The following is an 18,873-nucleotide window of genomic DNA, read 5'->3' as shown; positions in this document are numbered from 1 at the left end:
AATTGCACCGTTTAGATTGATTTTCATACAAGTGTTAAGTAAATTGTATTTCGTTTGAATGAGGTTTTATATACACAAATTTTTTTGTTTTCTTTTTTGTCTTTTTCTGTAATGAATTAATTGTAAAATGTAAAATTAACTTGTATATTTAAATTATTGATGAGTAAATGATATCAAATCCTGTAATCAAACCAGTATCGTATCGGTACCAAATTTACTATAACAAATCATTTTTTGTTCCAATTTGGTATCCACCTTTTGGCGATTTCAGGATCATTACTTTCGGTTCGACACCGGTCTAGCACCATACCTGTATTTACTTATTTTTACCTTCAAATACCATACCGTACAGTACCGAGCATTTTTTGTGCCGGTACCTAATTTTGATTATTTTCGGGATCGGTACTTTGGATGTCATTACCGGTACCGAGCTCATCCATATTTTAACGGGTTAGTAACGTTATAACTGAACTAAAAACAACCGAATTTTCAACGTGTAGGACGTGTGGGTCCTACTATTATATATTAGATTATTTAAAAACCATTTTTTCTATGTTTTGATATTTGGTATCCGCTTGCCGTTGTCGGCACGTGTTTTGCAGACATTGGGTCCCCGCCGCAACGCGGGTCGGAAAATCAACTAGTTATGGTAAATATACAGGTGAATGGAGTGATATATGGGATGCGAAACACATATGCTATTAATATCAAAGTATTCATCTAATTAATTTCTATCAAAGTATTAATTCACTGAACTTCTATAAAACATCATACAAAATATAAGATGATGATATCAAAGAGAAGAGAGGTTTTGTCACTCTTCAAATGTGTGTCAGAAATGTTGCAAGAGATCTTGATGAGGATAAATTTCGAAAATCTTGTAAATCTCTTTTTAAGATTTTACTGCATACAAAGTTGAGTTGACTTTTAGCTTCTTTGATCTCTTTAAATAAACAAGCAAGAACATAGTTTTAGCTCGTAATGTAGGCTCCTCCGACAAACAAACTTGATCAGAGACGAACTTGATCCTTAACATTGAATCACGCGCCAAGCTTGGGCTTTCATATATTTGAACAAGCCAAATTCGAGTATTATCTATGCTCAGGCTTGGCTCGATTACACACCTAAGCCAAATTTTATTTTATTACACACCTAAGCTACAATTTTTACAAAAAAGGTATCATTAATAAATCTGGATTATATACTACTAAAACGTCACTTTATCTATAAGTCCTTGACTAAACGTTTAAATGGTTGAGATTTATTTTTTAAGTTCATTCAATATTAAACTATGTGTTGTGGTGTTGAAAAGGGGCGTGAAGAAGAGCCACGCTGGTACTCGTGAGCGCTATACCTGTTCTGGAAAAGAAAAAAAACTTACTGTTCTTAAAAGTGAGTGTGTTTTATTTTGTTTTTTTTTTGTTTTTTTTTTTTTTTTTTTGTCACACACTTTCACTCTTAAGAACAAAAAATCAATATCAATTAGGCTACTCGGTGTAGTGGGCAGGGGCAAGGGGGCAATTTCTGTCATGGGTCTTCCACGTAGGCAGGGGGTTTTGCCCTCCAAAACCCCAAAATCATGGGGCGGTGGATAAGGGCAAGGGACGTTTTTTGTTTATTAATTTTTTTTTATTGTAATTCTTAAAAAAAACACCAAACACCATCATCCTTCATTCAATCCACCAATCACCATCATCCTCCATTTAACCCATGCATGCCCCACGCCCATGGGAATCTCCAAGCCCCTCAAGAGGCCACACCAAGAAAAAAAGGTGGATGGGGTGGTGTAGAGGGCGTGAAGGGGCTTGCCCACCCCCACACATCGGGTAGGCTTAGTTTCGAGTGGGTACGATATTAATGCCTTCCATGTACTTCATTAATGACTAGTGAACTTAAAGTAATCTAATATTTAGTTCTTGATTGGTTTACTGCATTGAAGAGCTCACATGCATAGAACCACCCCATCCTTAATAAACAAAACCAATGCAACGCTGTTTAAGACATTAAATAAATGAAGCATCATTAATTTCCTGTTAAAGTCTTTTAAATATTTTATAAAGCTAAGAATCGTACGTATAATATGAAATATACGGTTTATAGGATGTATAAGATTTTGTTGATGAAAATTCATTCAGTAATCGTATATCACCTTTCCCCACATAAATTACAAATATATTATAAAAAAAATCAAATCTACGTACAACATTCTAGTATATATGTATATAAAGATATACATTTCAGTTAGTATTAAACAAAGTAAAACTTATAATTACTCTTACAGACACACTAGGAAATCACACATGATTTTGGTTTTTTTTATGGTGAAACTTTTTTTTTTTGAACGGCCAACATATCGTGTAAGAACCTGTTATTATAAAACTACATGATTTTGTTTAACTGCGTCTTGCAGTTGCATTATCATAAAAAGAAGCTAACCTTTTCTAGAGAGAGATTCGAGAACCCATGCTTTGCCACCGGAGCTACTACCATCGCTCTCTCGATCAGTGGGACCATCGACATGAATGTTACTACTTATTTGGCTCTCTTTATTAATAATAGACGAAATTGCAGCCGCAACAGCAACCCTAAAACTAGGATGTGAAGCAATAGCACTCATGTTCTCAGCCAGAATTGACTTAGGGTTATTGCTATTATTATTGTTGTTAGTAGTAGTAGTATTGTTGGTATCCTCTCCACCTTCCCAAACACCATTAATTCCATTTACATGATTTGATCTTGAAATATGGCTTCCATTAGAGAATTTGTTAGACATCCAAGGAAATCCTAATTGGGTTGAGGGGTTTGAAATTGGGGTATTGTAGGGATTCATTGGATTGTTGGTAAGATCAAAGACAGCTCCTTTTGAAGGGTCATTGAGGTTCATTGTTCTAGCATGAGTTGATGAAAATGGAGATAAATTAGGATTCATAATGCCCGAAGACGTGTGGTAATTAGCGAGAGGCGACTGGTTCATAAATAGTGGTTGAGATGAATGAGAGCTGTTTGAATCTAGTAGCATGAAGGATCCTGCTGCTGGTGATGTTGTTGAGGCCATTGCAGTCGCGCCTACGGGTAGTGGATGGTTGTGATTTCCCTCATATGTCGTGATTAGTATGGACATGTCTTCTAAACATCTTTGCACCTACATAATTTTGCATGTAACAAGGAAACAATTAATATCTGACATTTGAAATGCATTTATTTTGCTAATTGTAAGTATAAAAGATATATAAATTTCCATGTTGGATTTTGATTAAAAAAAACAAGAAAGCATAACACACATGAGGGAATTGAAGTTGAGACAAACCTGTTTTCTAACGGGACAACCTGCTGAGACTGTACAACGATAGTACGCTCGAGGGCAAGGATTTCCCTTCGCGATCTTTTGTCCATATTTTCTCCATTGACATCCATCATTCATCTAGAAATATGACACACTCGGATTGTAAGTTAGTAATCAAGAAAAAAAAGGTGATCGATTATTAAACCACTATAAACTAACTGTTTTCCTGTAATTAAATGTATCACCACAGTTTACCAGTTCAAACAATTTGGAGAAATCACTAAGATGCAAATGAAAAATAAGACCTTTATAATTAAAAAATTTTTGTCTAAAATCTTTCATCTTGAAGTTTTTCTTGTATAATTTGACATTCAGAATAATCTTTTGTAAAGAACAAAAATTTAAATAAAATGCAAATAATTGTAAATTAAATTCATAATATTCAACATATACAAACACATACTGTAGCAGCTTCACATCTTGCCCTCACTGTAACCCTTGCTTTTCTGTTAGGAAATGATGCGATGGTATTAGCATTGTTACTAGCTTTATCGTCGCTACGGAAATCGCCTGAACTAATAAAAGTGCTTTGTTGCATCTGCGTAAACCTTGTCGTGCTCTCGGATAAATCCTTATAACTCCCTTCATGATGATCTCTTGCAAGTTGGGAAGTTGTTGTATTGCTTCGAATCCTTAAGGACAAACCTAAATCCTCATTTTCACTGTCTTGCAATGGCAATCTTGGGCTAGTTTTCTTAGTTTCTTGATTTCCATAGTCACCATTAAGAGACAGAAAGGCTTGTGGATCCTGCATATATGGAATAAACACTATATATAATATATCTTTGGATTTTACCAGTTATGTTTTTTTTTATTATATAACATATCATAAGAAAATTAGTTCTACATGCTATAATTAGCAGTTAGAAACTAGCTACCTCGATTCGATTCGAAGATTGTCGAATAACCGATAATTTCTTTTGTAGATCATGGTAGTCCTTCATGTTTTTCTCTACTACTTGTCTCAAGACCTTGTTCTCCTCTTTCATCCGATTCATCTCCATCTTCAACATAGATAACTTTCGTAAAAATATACAAATAACAAATTATTAGCTTTAGATATGGTTTTGACAACATGAGCAACAAAAAAAAAAAAAAAAAAAGTAGGGTTTTGAAAGGTTCAAGGTTGTACCTTTTCTTTGTGATTATTATCGAGTTCTTGTTTTTCTAGTCTTTCAGTTGTGTTGGTGGTAGTTTGTACATCACTTTCTGATTCTTGTACCTCATGTTCAGGTGATTGTTCCTTTTTGTCATCATCTTCATGAGCATGATCATCAACATGATCAAGATGATCTGATTTTGATGATTCTTTAGCAGGTTCTTGATCTTGTGGGTCAAGTTTTAGAGTCAAATTGATCTCCATTTCTGTATTATTCTCTTCTTCTGTTGCCATACTTATTACATCAATAGGAACCTCTCACTTTCTCTCTCTAGAATGCTTCTTTTGGAAGATGAAAGTCAATTCCCTCGTCTAAAGGGTGGCAGTCTTAGACACACAAAGACGCATCTAAGTATTGACTTTCATAGGTCCTCCATAATTTCACAAACCATATTTTATTTACTTCATTAATTCTTTTATTTCTTTTTTAAATGCCTACACCTGTGTTCAACCGTTTTATAATTAGAATAGGATTCTAAAATTGTGTACTTCTGTTTAGAAAAAAAAAATATATCCTATTTTTTTAATCATGTGATTACACATGTAAATATGATGACACTATGATTTGTATATGATTTCTAGAAAATATCACACGTATAGTAGGAATGAGATATACTAAAAATAAGATATTTCAAAATTTGCTGATCTGTTTGCTATTCTTGTCAAAATCTGAAAATTAGAGAAAGTTAAACCACAAAAGTCATAGGGCCAAGCTTTTGCTTAGATTAGTTGTCACTCAGGGTCTAGGCCAAGAACGGGATAGGCGACCATCTAGGGCCACTTTCCCCGGGGCACAAACATTTCTTAATATATTTTTATATTTAATTTTAAATCCATTTTCCTACCTACTTAGTTTAAGCCCGTTTAGAAAACTTTAACACGTTTGTAATTTAACCCAATTACCCAACTAAAACCAAAAAATGAGAAAACATAATCTTTTAAATCCAATTGAAATACAGTTTAATCCTGGGACGGCGTGTGACTAGAGAAGCAATGCAATGGTAATTGGTGCACCCAGAGGGCGAGAGGCCATTCATGCGACCAGGCGACAATCTTTTAAACCCGTTGCAGGTTTCTGATAAGCCAAACGTGTGTGCGATTGTGCAATGGGGAAGGGGTGTTCAACCATAACACATAATTTTTATGATCGACAGTGGCATCCAAACAAGCGGGATTCTAAGTTTCTGATCGACATTTAAATTACTAAAGCAGTTAATTACTTAAGCAAACCATGTATTGTTGCTCGACAATCGTCAACAATCAATCAGGTATTTACTCAATAACTTGTATTCACGCATTTAGGTTTATCAATTATGTTCTGAACTGGGGATAGTCTATTACTCGATTAGGTTTATGACACACTTAAATCTTGTATGTTACCTAAATTGGGGACAACGCTAGTAAAAAAGGAACATTTTATAGCGGTGTTTAACATTTATTTAACGGCTAGTGGTATCGGTATAAAAACTATGTTGTTTAATACATTTGAAACGATTCTATGATCGGAATAAAACATATTTAACTTATATGCGCCAAATGCTACATATAAATTATATCAAATAAGGTATAAAAACAACCATTTTTAGTACTGTGGTTGGAAAAAGTGTGTTTCTTTGTATGCTTTTGATTTTCAGGATTAAAAAAGCTTAAATGTACAAAATGAAACAAATTAACGTCAAAAACCAGCATGAATACAAAAGAAGGGAAGTTGATACAATATACCAACCCTCCGAGCTTCATCCCAAGACCAGAAACAACAAATCAGAAGACAAGCACGGGTCGTGCCTGCCGGGCATTGGGCCGTGCCCCACCCAAGATTCCAAAAAAAAGAAGACAAACAGAAGCAGACGAGAGACACGGGGCCGTGTCTCTTGGACACGGGCCGTGGTCAACTTCCAGACATGCAAATCTTGGATAGTACAACAAGTACAATGGCCACGGGGCCTTGCCATTGACACACGTGGCCGTGTGAGCATCCAGACTGACAAGCTCATTAAATAAAGACAGAGAAGAAGGAAGACACGGGGCCGTGCCCACCAAGCACGGGGCCGTGTAAAACTTCAGTTTCTAGCTATAAATAGGGGTGCTTGGTTCAATAGCAATCCAACCCTTGGAAAACCACTTCTCTCACACTTGCCACCACACCACCACCACATTACCACCATCATCCACCACATTCATCCATGATCCATATCTAGAGTGTGTGTAGTAGTCTCGGGATCCAAGAGTGATCGTAAGAGTTTTTGTCAAACAAAGGCTATGCTTGGCTAATCTCTTACATCACTTGGTGAAGACAAGTCATTTATGTATTACTTTTGATTTCCAATCTTTGGTTAACTTTTTAATTGGATATGTATTATTGACTTTAATAACTAGTTTTTTATATTGAAAGTGAACTTTATTATATCATATCTTCATGTTGCGTTGATTCACTCATTCGTGTCTTTACGGTCTATATAAAGCTCGTTAACTGCCTAGAGGAGGGTTTGAAGGGTGGTATGGATAAAGTTCTTGCCTCTTTCAGTGTATAGATCCTTCAAGGACTTGATTCAAGCTTATTAGGACTTCTTTTGAGGCAGATAGTATCAAATCGGGGGAAGTTAGAATGGCTTGAATCCCTTATAAATAAATTACTATTAAAACTTTAAACCGGGCTTACGGGACTGTATTCCTGCTGACTCAGACTAATATGGCCGAGGGTAGCATTGCCTCCAAAAGAGGGACATGCCACATTTTGCATTAATAATTACTTAATTATCTTTCAATATTCCGGCATTGCGGGACTGTATCATTGCTGACTCAGAACAATAAGGCTGAGGGTAGTGTTGCCTCCAAAAGAGGGACATGCCACTATAACTAAGATAATCTCTTAAAAAACCCAAAGTGAGAAAATCATCAAAGGATACATAAAAGATGAGTCAGAGCCAACTGATTCTATCTTGTCTATTTGTTTCTTTATTTATTTAGCCTCTTTATTTTACTTATGTAGGATCGTTGTGTGACCCGAATGAGTCGATCAGAAGAGTTGTTTATCCGTGTCAAAGGTGGAATCAATGAAACGGACGCTCGATGTAATTATAATGTCTCGTATATTGATATAATAGTGATTTACAACCTGGAGACAATCCGGCAGAGCTTCGCTACTCTTATCCGAAAGTTACAAATGAAAACCAAGTGCACCTATTTGTAGATGGGAGATTTCGCTTGAAATGGCAAAGTCACTTTCAAGCAGAATCACTTAGTCCTGATTTCGCTTGAAATGGCTTCGACAATTTCAAGCGGAATCACTACCATTTCCACTAAAATATGTTTCTCGTACCTCGAGCACTGGTTATCCTATCCTATCCCATTACATGACTCAATACAAGACGAAGTCAATAGACATAGTGCACTAACAGACTCCCCCTTGGATATTGACAAAGTCTTCAGTATCACATCTTTGTCACGTCACATCTTCAGTCTTGATCAGTCTTCATGCTCTTTGAATTGTCTAACACTGTAAATCATCAATCAATCTTTCTCTTTTCTTATCACTGGCTCTATTATCAACAGCTTCTTCAGGCTCCCCCTTTCATCAAGCTTCCGTGCTTTAGGGATCGTCACCTATCTTTCCGGTTACAAGCTCCCCCTTATTTCGAGCTCGTCTTCAGACTCCCCCTTAGACTATGCTATCAGGATCGTAGTCTGGTACACTATCTGCAACACTCATACATTGATAAGTAACAACATTTTATACTTCCAGAAATCGTATTCTGGCAATTTAAACTTTTTAATCACTTCCCCTATCAACAAACTTTACGAATATAGCAGTTTCAACTAACAGGATCGGGAACTGACTCTATAACAATATAAGCATCCAAAAACCAACTCCCTCACAGTTAATCATCCAAGTCCAAACTAATGACCTTGGAGATATCACAAACTATTTTTGATTTTTGATTTTTTAATTCAAGTTTCAAATTAATGAACTTGTTTTATTTTCAGAAACACCATCAGCTTACTTAGATTTTGAAACTCAGCATTTCAGACATCGGTTGTCGAAAATAAAACATAATCAAAAATCTTTTTATATTTTCTAAAAATGTAAAGCAGTAAAGAAATATTTACAAACATATTTACAGACAATATTTTTGTTTGAGTATGCGTCAGAGGATCATATCAGTTTTTGACAAGTCACAAGTACCGTTGAGCTTAGTTACACATTAAGAATTAAACAATTCACTTAGATTGTCGATATACTGATCCACTTAAATTTTCACACAAATTTCAACTGATTCAGGATACGAATTAGATGTTTTAAGAACTTAAACTCATTCATGTGTCCAACCTCTTGAATATACTCCCGTATCCAGATCCCAATATTCATTCTTACAGGTGAGTATACCTAGATGATATCTGTAAGGGGTTTGATGCGAAACCGTGAGAGCTCAGGTCAGAACTTCCGTTCAGCAAAGAGATGACGGTTCGACTTTAGGTGTGTCCCCTTTAGAGGATCTTTTCTTCAGCAGCACATGATTAGCATTTTGCAATGTTTCATCATTTTTTGTACTGAGGGTGAGCTATGTTTCAAGCAATGTGGAAAGTATTATTCGAGGACTAGGTCAGAACTTCCATTCACCAGAAGTCCCGGAATAATACCCCATATATCACTGAGTATAAAGACCTAGTATTTCAGAAAGAGGGACCTTTCAAACGAGATTTCAGGGGTTACCTATATATCCAAGTAGTGTTCCCCATGAAATATGCAAGTTTGAATTTAGGTTTATATCCCGAAAACGTTTACTAAATGTATAAAAACCTATCGACATATCATCAGTGAGACTGTTTAACACTATTAAATCATTACAATTCTTTAGCATACTGTAACTGTCTACTGATGTACTATCATTTCCTCTTTTTACACAAAACTCAATTTTTGAAATTTTATCATGTTTTTGGCTTTTTCAAATTTTCTAATGTTTTTGTATTTTCTGACATCAATTTTTCTCCCCCTAAAATGCAAAATCATTAAAAAGAAAATTTGACAACCAATACTGATAGCTTTGTCTCGCCATCCATTTTCTGCTTAAAGTGCTCTGATTTGCAGAAAATCTAATATAAAGTACCCCCATGATTTACAACCCATTGATCTTCGACAGTTTGAAAACCGTTTTTCAATCTTGTGAAAGTAATCATGTTTGTTCCGCTGTGAGGGTTTTAGCATATTTAATCAACACATATTTTTGTAATTTTCTATTTTTGACAAAAATTAAAAACAAACATATTTTTGGTTTTAAATTATTTTTTTAAATTTTTAGGGTTTTGAAAATATTGTTTATTTATGTACAGAATAAAAATAAACTTCATGTTTCAACCAACACATGATCCAGCAGCCTCTTCCTCCTCTCCATGTGCCAGGCTGCTCCAGTTTTCATTTTCACAGCCTTGATTTTTCTTGAGCACCTACACATTCATCAATTTGATCATTTGAACAATGCAACCCAAGCCTTTTTAGACTTAGGTAGTTGAACATGAATCTTTCCAGGTGAAACTGGATAATTTCTATCATTTTTCTCAAAAACGTTATCAATTTTATCTTCAACTTTTTCATCCTTTACCACAGTCATCGGTTTCTTAACACTCCATGTTTGTCCTTTTGGTGTTCCTCTTTTATAAAAATGTGTCTCTTTTTGAATCTTTTCATTTTGAACAACTTTTGGTTTCCAAAACTCTTGGGGTTTAGTCATATCGACTGATATTTTCCAACTTTGTGTTGTTCTGAATCTAGGTGTGTGAGAATTCTAGGTCTGTCTTGAATCAAACCTGTTTGGGTTTGATTTCCAATTTTGATTTGAAGCAAACTTGTGTGTATTGTACCTCCAAGTTTGTTTCGAATCAAATCTGGTTGACCTTGGTTTCACATCCTCAGATTTCTGTTTTTGATCATCATCAGACTTCTTATTCATCTCAACATCAACAGGTTTCAGATTTGGACACTTGCGAGCAAGATGACCAATTTGATCACATTTAAAACATGTCCATTTTGAGACATCTTTGACCTGTTGTTGTTGCTTTTTCTGAGCATGAAACTCATCATTAGACTTCCGTCCAATTTTAAGTTCCTTCTCTTCAGCTAAACTTTTTCCTTGAACAAAACTCATTTTTACCTGAGAATTTGTCACTTCATTTTTCTTCCTATTTTGTTTCTTTTTATAGCCCAACCCTGCCTTCATGTTTTTCTTTTTGAAACCAGGTTTGTTATAAAAAGTTTTGTGACCTTTTCCAGCAAACTTTGAAATTTCCGACTTTTCAATCTCAACCATCTTGAAAACTTTATCAACCTTTTCTGAAATCACATTTTGAATCGGGAATACAACATCTAAGAATAATTTGTCCGATCCAATCATGGTATAAACCAATCCCTTTGAATCATCATTCAAATTTTCCTTGGATTTTGTGTTTTTCAGATATCCATCATGAAAATTACCTTCATTTTCATCTTGTGATTCAGAATTACTTGTATCAACTGACTCTTCTTTCAACACACTTTCAACGACTTTACCTACCACCTCTGAATCATGAGAATCATCAGATTTGGAATAAGTTACATCGATGTTGTCTGGCAATTGATCTACCAGGTTGAAAGCTTTTTCGACCTTTTCTTCATCATAAAATGCAAACTTTGCCGGTGGTGGAACTTGATGAAACTCAGAGCCAATGCCTTTCTTGTTTTGCTCAGACTCACCATCTCCCGGTTTTATATTGAAAATTCGTTCAAGCACATATGACGACACGTGATAACTTTTTAACTTGTTGTTGTCTTGTTCTAGATCAGCAATCTGTCGCTTTAGCTTAGCAACATCCTCAATATAGGAACTAACAACACCTTGTTTAATTTCATACATTCGTTTAAGCTCTTTAGTTGTTTCAGAAAGATAATTCATTCTTGATTGAGAATATTTCATTTCATCTTTCACTTTTTCATATGATTCTTTTGTAATATGATAAGCTAATTTCATTGAATCATATTCTTTCTTCATTTCTTGACAAACATTTTCTTTTTGATCACATTCTTCTGTCTTTTTCAAAACATTTTCTTTCAAAACTTCATTTTCCTTTTCTATCTTTTTACATTTTTCTAAAAGTTTTTCATCATTTTCTTTTAAAACTTTTTCATTTTCAAGCATTTCTTTGCATTTTTCTTTGAAAATGTTTTCGATTTTTGTGAATTCAAGATCTCTTGTCTTGAACTTCTCCTCTTTTTCAGTACAAGCTCTACACGTTTCCATGCATTTCTTGCACTGTTTAATGATTTTGTTTTGAGTTTCGGAATTAGGATTTACCTCAGTGATTGGCACTTCGGTGTTTGTTGCAGTCTCTATCTGCTTCTGATCAGCATCATTCAACTTTTCTTCAATACCATCTTCATTACCAGCATCACCAGCTTCCAAATTCTCATTCTTTCCCTCAGTCAAACTCTCAATTTTCTTCTCTTCTTCTACAACCTGTTGTTCTTTAGTAACAGCTTTTTCAACTTCTGCATTCACAACAAACTCTTCAACAACTTTTTCTTCTACCTTCATATTCACTACCTCAACTTCAACAACTTCAGCTTTAACTTCTTCAGCAACTTTCTTTAGATTGTTCACAAGCTCTTCAACATTCTTCTTCATTCTCTCTTCATCCCTTTTTCTCAGACATGATGTCATGGCATATCTAATTTCCTTTTCATGCCTTTTTGCATACCTGTCATCTTTCAACACATTTCTATAGTATTCGGCTCTTGAAGGAATTATGAGAAGAACATCTTCAAAGATTATATCTTCTTTTGTAACTACTGGTTCATCTTCTCTGTTGAAGTAGCACTCTCTCTTTTTATCCGATCTTTTGTTTATCACTGCACTTTCATATTCTTCTTGCATCTCATCCATTCTGTTCAAAACAATGTTTCTCTCTCGATAAGTTTTCTCGCTTAGAATTTCTTCTCGAGTTTTCTCTTTGATTTCAGCTTTATCTTTTTCTTCATTGTTTTCTTCTTTAATTTCAGCAACAAAGACAAACTGTCTTTTCTCTGTTATAGCTCTGCCATGAGCTGTTTTTCGAACATTCTCTAAACGATCTTCTTCTGGACATATCTCGCTCCAATCAAAACCTTCATCTTGAATTACAAAACAAGCTCTTGATTTGGTTTTATCTTCAATCATGTTTGGCTCTTCTCTGCTTCGATGATAAATTGCCGTTCGGTAATAGTCATCATTGAAAGGTATTTCAGGTTCAGCAACTTCAGAATTTCTGCATTCTCTTTTGAAATGACCCTTTTGCTTGCATCTGAAGCAGGTCACTTTGGATTTGTCGAATCCAAGCTTCGTTGACGGACCTCCCAAAGATTGTTTCCCGGTAATCTCCATATATCTCTGAGCTCTGTGAATGCAACTTGCCAAACAGCAACGAATGTCAATGAGTTCCATCTCCTTCGGATCGATCTGGTCGTAGTCTTCTTTGGTTAACTCTGAGTTTCCAATTTTGCCAGCTACAAGACCTTCATATGATTCCAGAACAGATGCAAGAAAACTCATTTGCTATTTAGCTGCATTGATGCTCATTGCCAGAGAATTTTTCAACTTAAGAGCATTGTTGCACAATATCTCCTCTGCTTCTTCAGAACTAGCTTTTGAAGCAGATGAATGATAACCCGGATCATAACTTGATGAGCTTTTCTCTGGCTCTTTTGTCCTCTAACCACTGAATGCTGTCTTTGGTGAACTATCAACTTTCACCGAAGGTAAACTTCCTTTATAGTACAGACCAACATTCTGTTGATGCGAAGAACTGCTCATCTTGTTCTGTTTCTGCAATTCAAGCTCATGAGTCTCAATCTTTTCAAATAATGTATCAAGAGAAATTGTTTCATACAAAGCATCAATTTTCAAGATAAAAACAAACGTTTGCCACTGATCAGCTCGTGGTAACGCTTCAATCACTTTATCAATAATTTCCTCTCTTGTTTTTACAATCTCAAAACGTTCAAGTTCAAGTTTTAGGTGACAGAATCTCTCTATCATTTGTCTCATTGTTTCTCCTTTTAAACTATCAAACAGATCAAATTCTTTCTTTAATAAAGCAATTTTGTTCTTTTTAATCTGTTTACCCCCCTCAGCTTTAACTCGTAAAGCTTCCCAGACAGATTTAGATGACCCGTCATGATTAAGTAATGCAAAAATATCATTTCTAATTGCCGATTGGATCAAAGCAATCATCCTCTGTTCAGCTGCAAATTCAGATTTATCATCTTTGGATAACTTCTTGAATGGAAGATCTTCTCCTTTATCATCCTTCGGTCTTTCATATCCAAATTCCATACAAAACCAGCTCTGATGTGCGTAAGCTTTCGCCCAGTTGAGAAACCGTTCTTTCCACCAAGTATAATCTTCAATGCTTTCCAGAGTTGGTGGCTGTGAGTGTGTTCCATAGAAATTATCATGCTTGATATTCTCATTGATCGCTTTTGTGATGGTTTTTGGGGTAACTGTTGTAATCTCGGAAGATTTAGATGTGAACGCATTGAAAAACGTGTTGTAGAATTCTTCAGCCATCGTTTGAAATTCTTGAATATCCTGGAGACAAATAATCAAACAAACACAATCAGTACAAACAATATCAAATAATCTGAAACAGACTGACACTCGGTTGACGTGAAATGATCTTGACACGAAAATATCCTCTTTCAAGCGAAATATGGATTCAAGCAAAACCACAGTTTGAAGCGGAATCACTATTTGGAGCGAAATCACAACTTCTATTTTCAAGCGAAATCACTTGATGAACAACTTCAAGCGGAATCAACAATGAATTCTCAAGCGGAATCAACAATGAATTCTCAAGCGGAATCTCTTGTATGACACTTCAAGTGAAATCAGAACTACTTTTTCAAGCGGAATACCACTTTGAAGCAAAATTTGATTATCTTTTCAAGCGAAATAGGCTTTTGAAGCGAAATCACAGAGTAATCTCAAGCGGAATAACAAATACAAACGGAATCTACTGCCTTTTTCAAGCGGAACTAGTAGTGGTCGTTCAAGCGGAATCTGGTTTTAGGCATGTTTTTGTCATTTTTAGTTCGAATTAAAGTCTGATATTCTCAAGGCTTTGTTAAAATACTATTTCGCATGTACTGTGAAAAATTCAATCCATTTTGACCGTGAAATCTTGTCCAAATTGAAAAAGAAGGTGTAGAAGTCAGAAAATTGATGCAATTGAGCTAAACTCTTCTTCCTGAGCTCTGATACCACTTGTAGGGTCGTTGTGTGACCTGAATGTGTCAATCAGAAGAGTTGTTTATCCGTTTCAAAGGCGAAATCAATGAAACGGACGCTCGATGTAATTATAATGTCTCGTATATTGATATAATAGTGATTTACAACCTGGAGACAATCCGGCAGAGCTTCGCTACTCTTATCCGAAAGTTACAAATGAAAACCAAGTGCACCTATTTATAGATGGGAGATTTCGCTTGAAATGGCAAAGTCACTTTCAAGCAGAATCACTTAATCCTGATTTCGCTTGAAATGTCTTTGACAATTTCAAGCGGAATCACTACCATTTCCACTAAAATCTGTTTCTCGTACCTCGAGCATTGGTTATCCTATCCTATCCTATCCCATTACATGACTCAATACAAGACGAAGTCAATAGACATAGTGCACTAACAACTTATTAAAAATCTTTCCTCAAAATTTGATTAGATTAGACGTCGTTAATATTCCGGTATTAAAAGCTCTTGTGTCCTTTGACGACATCGGTATCTTACCATCACTATACTACGCCAACGATGGGTGCACTTTCCCTTAGGTGTTGTAGAGAGTGTGATGTGTGCAAAATGCAACATATAAATTACAACAAATGAGGCATAAAAGTAACCCTTTTTTAGTACTAATGTTGGAAAAAGTGTGCTTTTGTCTTCCTTTTGTATTTTCAGGATTAAATGAGCTCAAATGAACAAAAGAAGCAAAAAGGCAGCTAAAACTAACATAAATACAAGAAAAGGAATAAACGTGGCATGCCCGACCGCTCGACAGCATCCTCCCAAGAAAAAACAAGAGAACAGAAGGCTGAACACGCCCCGTGCTCACTAAGCACGGGGGCGTGCCCAAGTGTCTGCAGAAAAGACAGTTGTAGAAGCTTCTATCACCCACCACGGGGGCGTGCCCAGCGGACACGGGGCCGTGGTCAACGCTAAGATTCGAAGAATCTAGGAAAATCTTGATAGTACAGATACGCTTCTGCACACGGGGTCATGAGCGGACACGGGGGTGTGGTCAGCTAATGCAGACAAACTGCATTTAATGAAGAAATAAAAGATGGGTGGACACGGGGCCGTGTTCGGGCTTCTGTGCACGCTATAAATAGGGGTGCTTAGCTCACTTGCAACTCATCCCTTGGCAAACCACATCTCTCACACTTCACCCACCCACAACCACCAACACAACCCACATCCACCACCATCATCCATCATCCATCATAGAGTGTATGAGTAGTCTCGGGATCCAAGATTGATCGTAAGAGTTCTTAACAATCAAAGGCCATGTTTGCATAAGTCTCTTACATCACTTAGTGAAGACAAGCATTTAGTGTAATACTTTTTATTTTTAATCTTCCTTATCATTTGTCCGTGGTGTCTTGGCATTATTTTACTGTCTATATAAATAAAAGATTTTCACCATTCATATCTCCACGGTCTATATGGAGATATGTTGGCTACCTTGTCGGGGGTTAAGGGAATGGTTTGGTAAGAGTCTTGCCTTGTTCAGTGTATAGATCCTGCAAGGACCTGGGTCAAGTTTAGTAGGACCTCTTTCAATACCCACTGGTATTGGATGGCGGGGGTCCAAACTCCTTGACCCCCTCATATGTAAACTACTATTAAAACTTTAACCTGGCTATTTAGGATTGTATCCCTGCTGACTCAAACTACTTAGCCGAGGGTAACGTCACCTTCAAAAGTGGGGCCTACCACATTATGCATTAATTACTTATTTAATTATCTTTCAATAATCCAACCCTTTAGGATTGTATCCTTGCTGACTCAAACTACTGGGTTGATGTTGGACCGTGTGCGTGACCCTAAACAGTCAGTAGAGGCAATTCATCATTGAATACTAAGGTGGAATCAAAGTAAACAATGTCACACAGCTTTATCCTTTCAATTTCCTTTCTATTAATGCTTTCTGAGTAAATTTTGACAGCAATTCGACACCTACAACATGACCAGATTCCGCTCCAACGATACGAATGAAATCATCACACACATATATATAGTGGTTATGATTCCGCTTGAAACTGTTCAAGCGGAACCCCATGATGATGTCTGATCTCGAGCGGAATCACCATGAGTGATTTGGAGCGGAATCATGAATAAGTTGATTTCGCTTGAAATGACCAAACAATCTATCTAGACTTAAGACTCGATTAAGACGTAGTCAGCAGACATTCAGTGCACCAACAGTTGAGGGTAATGTCACCTTCAAAAGAGGGGCCTACTACTATAACTAAGATAATCTCTTAAAAAGTGAAAAAGTGTGGAAATAATTAGAAGTTACACTAAAGGCGAGTCAGATCCAAGTGATCCATCTTGTCTATCTGTTTTTATTTTTATTTTATTTTTCAGCATTTTTGGTTTTTATTTACTAGTTTAAAATCTTTTTCTAAAATTTTAATTTGATTAGACGTTGAGGATAAACCGGTACTAAAGGCTTTTGTGTCCTTGGACGACCTCGGTATCTTACCAACACTATACCACGCTCACGATCGGTGCACTTGCCCATATGTGGGTTTGGTGTTAGTAAAATATCGTGTTTTATAAATTTAAAACTTGACTAAAGTGTAAAAAGGGCTAAAAATATACATAAAATATATATACCACTACACACGCATCAAGTTTTTGGCGCCGTTGCCGGGGACACAAGGATTTTAAGAAAGCTTAAAATCGACGGCCTAATCAGTTTTTCAAAACCTTTTTAAAACGCGCGCACATTTTTCTGCATTTTAGTTAGTTTTTTGCATTTACAGTAGCCTGAACATGGGGCCGTGCTGCATTTTTTTTTTTCATAAAACACCCAGATAGAGAGTCTGAACATGGGGTCGTGCTCACTGAACACGCCCCCGTGCTGCACAAAACCAGTCACTTTTATTCAAACGCCCAGATACAGATCCTGAACACGGGCCATGTCCACTGAACACGGGGCCGTGTCCAGCCTCTGTTTCCGTTTTTATTTTTGTTTTCTGGTCTCGAGACTCTATTGTGGTCTGCTGAGTGATTCTTATGGATCAATACTCAGGAGGCTACAACTACACCTATGAGGAGGATGATTATAGGGAAGATTATTGCACCATTTGTGGTGACCCGCACTCGGTACAATATTGTGACTTATTTCAACCATCCACTTCATACACCTACTATGAGGAGCCCAGGTACGAGTGATGTGCACAAAATGCAACATATAAATTACATCAATTATGGCGTAAAACTAACCCTTTTTTGGTACAAATGTTGGAAAAAGTGTGCTTTTGTCTTCCTTTTTTATTTTCAGAATTAAATGAGCTCAAAATAACAAAAGAAGCAAAAAGATAGCAAAATCTAACATAAATACAAGAAAAGGAACAAAAGTGGCATGCCCGACCTCCCGACAGCATCTTCCCAAGCAAAACAAAGAAGACAGAAGACCGAACACGCCCCATGCTCAGTGAGCACGGGGCCGTGCCCAAGTAGCAGCAGAAAAGACAAACTCATAGAAACTTCTACTGCTCACCACGGGGCCGTGCCCAACGGACACGGGGGCGTGGTCAACTTCCTGCAGGCGCATTTATTGGAATTGCGAATTGCAATTAATGAAGAGAGAGATTCGGATGGACACGGGGCCGTGCCCGAGCTTCTGTTCAGCCTATAAATAGGAGTGTTTGGAGCTCTTGCAACTCTTCCCTTGGCACACCACCTCTCTCACACTTCACCCACCACCCACCACCACCATAACACCATCATCCACCACCACCATCATCCATTGTCCATCATAGAGTGTGTGAGTCGTCTCAGGATCCAAGATTGATCGTAAGAGTTCTTGACAATCAAAGGCCATGTTTGCCTAAGTCTCTTACATCACTTGGTGAAGACAAATGTTTAGTGTAATAGTTTTTATTTTTAATCTTTTGCACTTTTTAATTGGTTTTGTATTAATGACTTTAATTACTAGTTTCTTATGTTGAAGGTGATTCTTCCTTATCGTTTATCTGTGGTGTCATGGCATTATTTTACTGTCTATATAAAATAAAAGATTTTCACCATTCATATCTCCACGGTCTATATGGAGGTATGTTGGCTACCTGGTCGGGGGTTAAGGGA

General features: G+C 36.5%; 1 protein-coding gene across 2 annotated transcripts; it reads right to left on the bottom strand.

Annotated features, from left to right (window-relative positions):
• Positions 1-2,150: 2,150 nt before the first annotated feature.
• LOC110917201 (probable WRKY transcription factor 9) lies at positions 2,151-4,790 on the bottom strand. 2 transcript variants are annotated; one of them, XM_035985211.1, is made up of 5 exons: positions 4,476-4,790; positions 4,222-4,347; positions 3,747-4,091; positions 3,308-3,421; positions 2,151-3,142 (listed from the first exon to the last, which is right to left on the bottom strand). In XM_035985211.1, the coding sequence occupies exons 1-5, from the start codon at positions 4,734-4,736 to the stop codon at positions 2,432-2,434; spliced, it is 1,557 nt and encodes a 518-aa protein (XP_035841104.1). In that variant the 5' UTR covers positions 4,737-4,790; the 3' UTR covers positions 2,151-2,431. The 2 variants fall into 2 exon arrangements, with proteins under 2 accessions (XP_035841104.1, XP_022017486.1); XM_022161794.2 differs by having other exon boundaries at positions 4,222-4,362; positions 4,476-4,789.
• Positions 4,791-18,873: the final 14,083 nt, after the last annotated feature.

This window comes from Helianthus annuus, chromosome 16 (assembly GCF_002127325.2).
Source record: "Helianthus annuus cultivar XRQ/B chromosome 16, HanXRQr2.0-SUNRISE, whole genome shotgun sequence".
Classification (NCBI taxonomy): Eukaryota; Viridiplantae; Streptophyta; class Magnoliopsida; order Asterales; family Asteraceae; genus Helianthus; species Helianthus annuus.
Note: the sequence above shows the minus strand (reverse complement) of the source record. Positions and strands in the feature narration are given on the sequence as shown.

Excerpts from the sequence above, each read along its gene's own strand:
- LOC110917201 (XM_022161794.2), bottom strand. The coding sequence starts at position 4,736 with ATGGCAACAGAAGAAGAGAATAATACAGAAATGGAGATCAATTTGACT. Across the intron at positions 4,363-4,475 it reads ATAATAATCACAAAGAAAAG|TTATCTATGTTGAAGATGGA; the intron begins GTACAACCTTGA and ends TTTTTACGAAAG. Across the intron at positions 3,422-3,746 it reads CAAGATGTGAAGCTGCTACA|ATGAATGATGGATGTCAATG; the intron begins GTATGTGTTTGT and ends TCATATTTCTAG.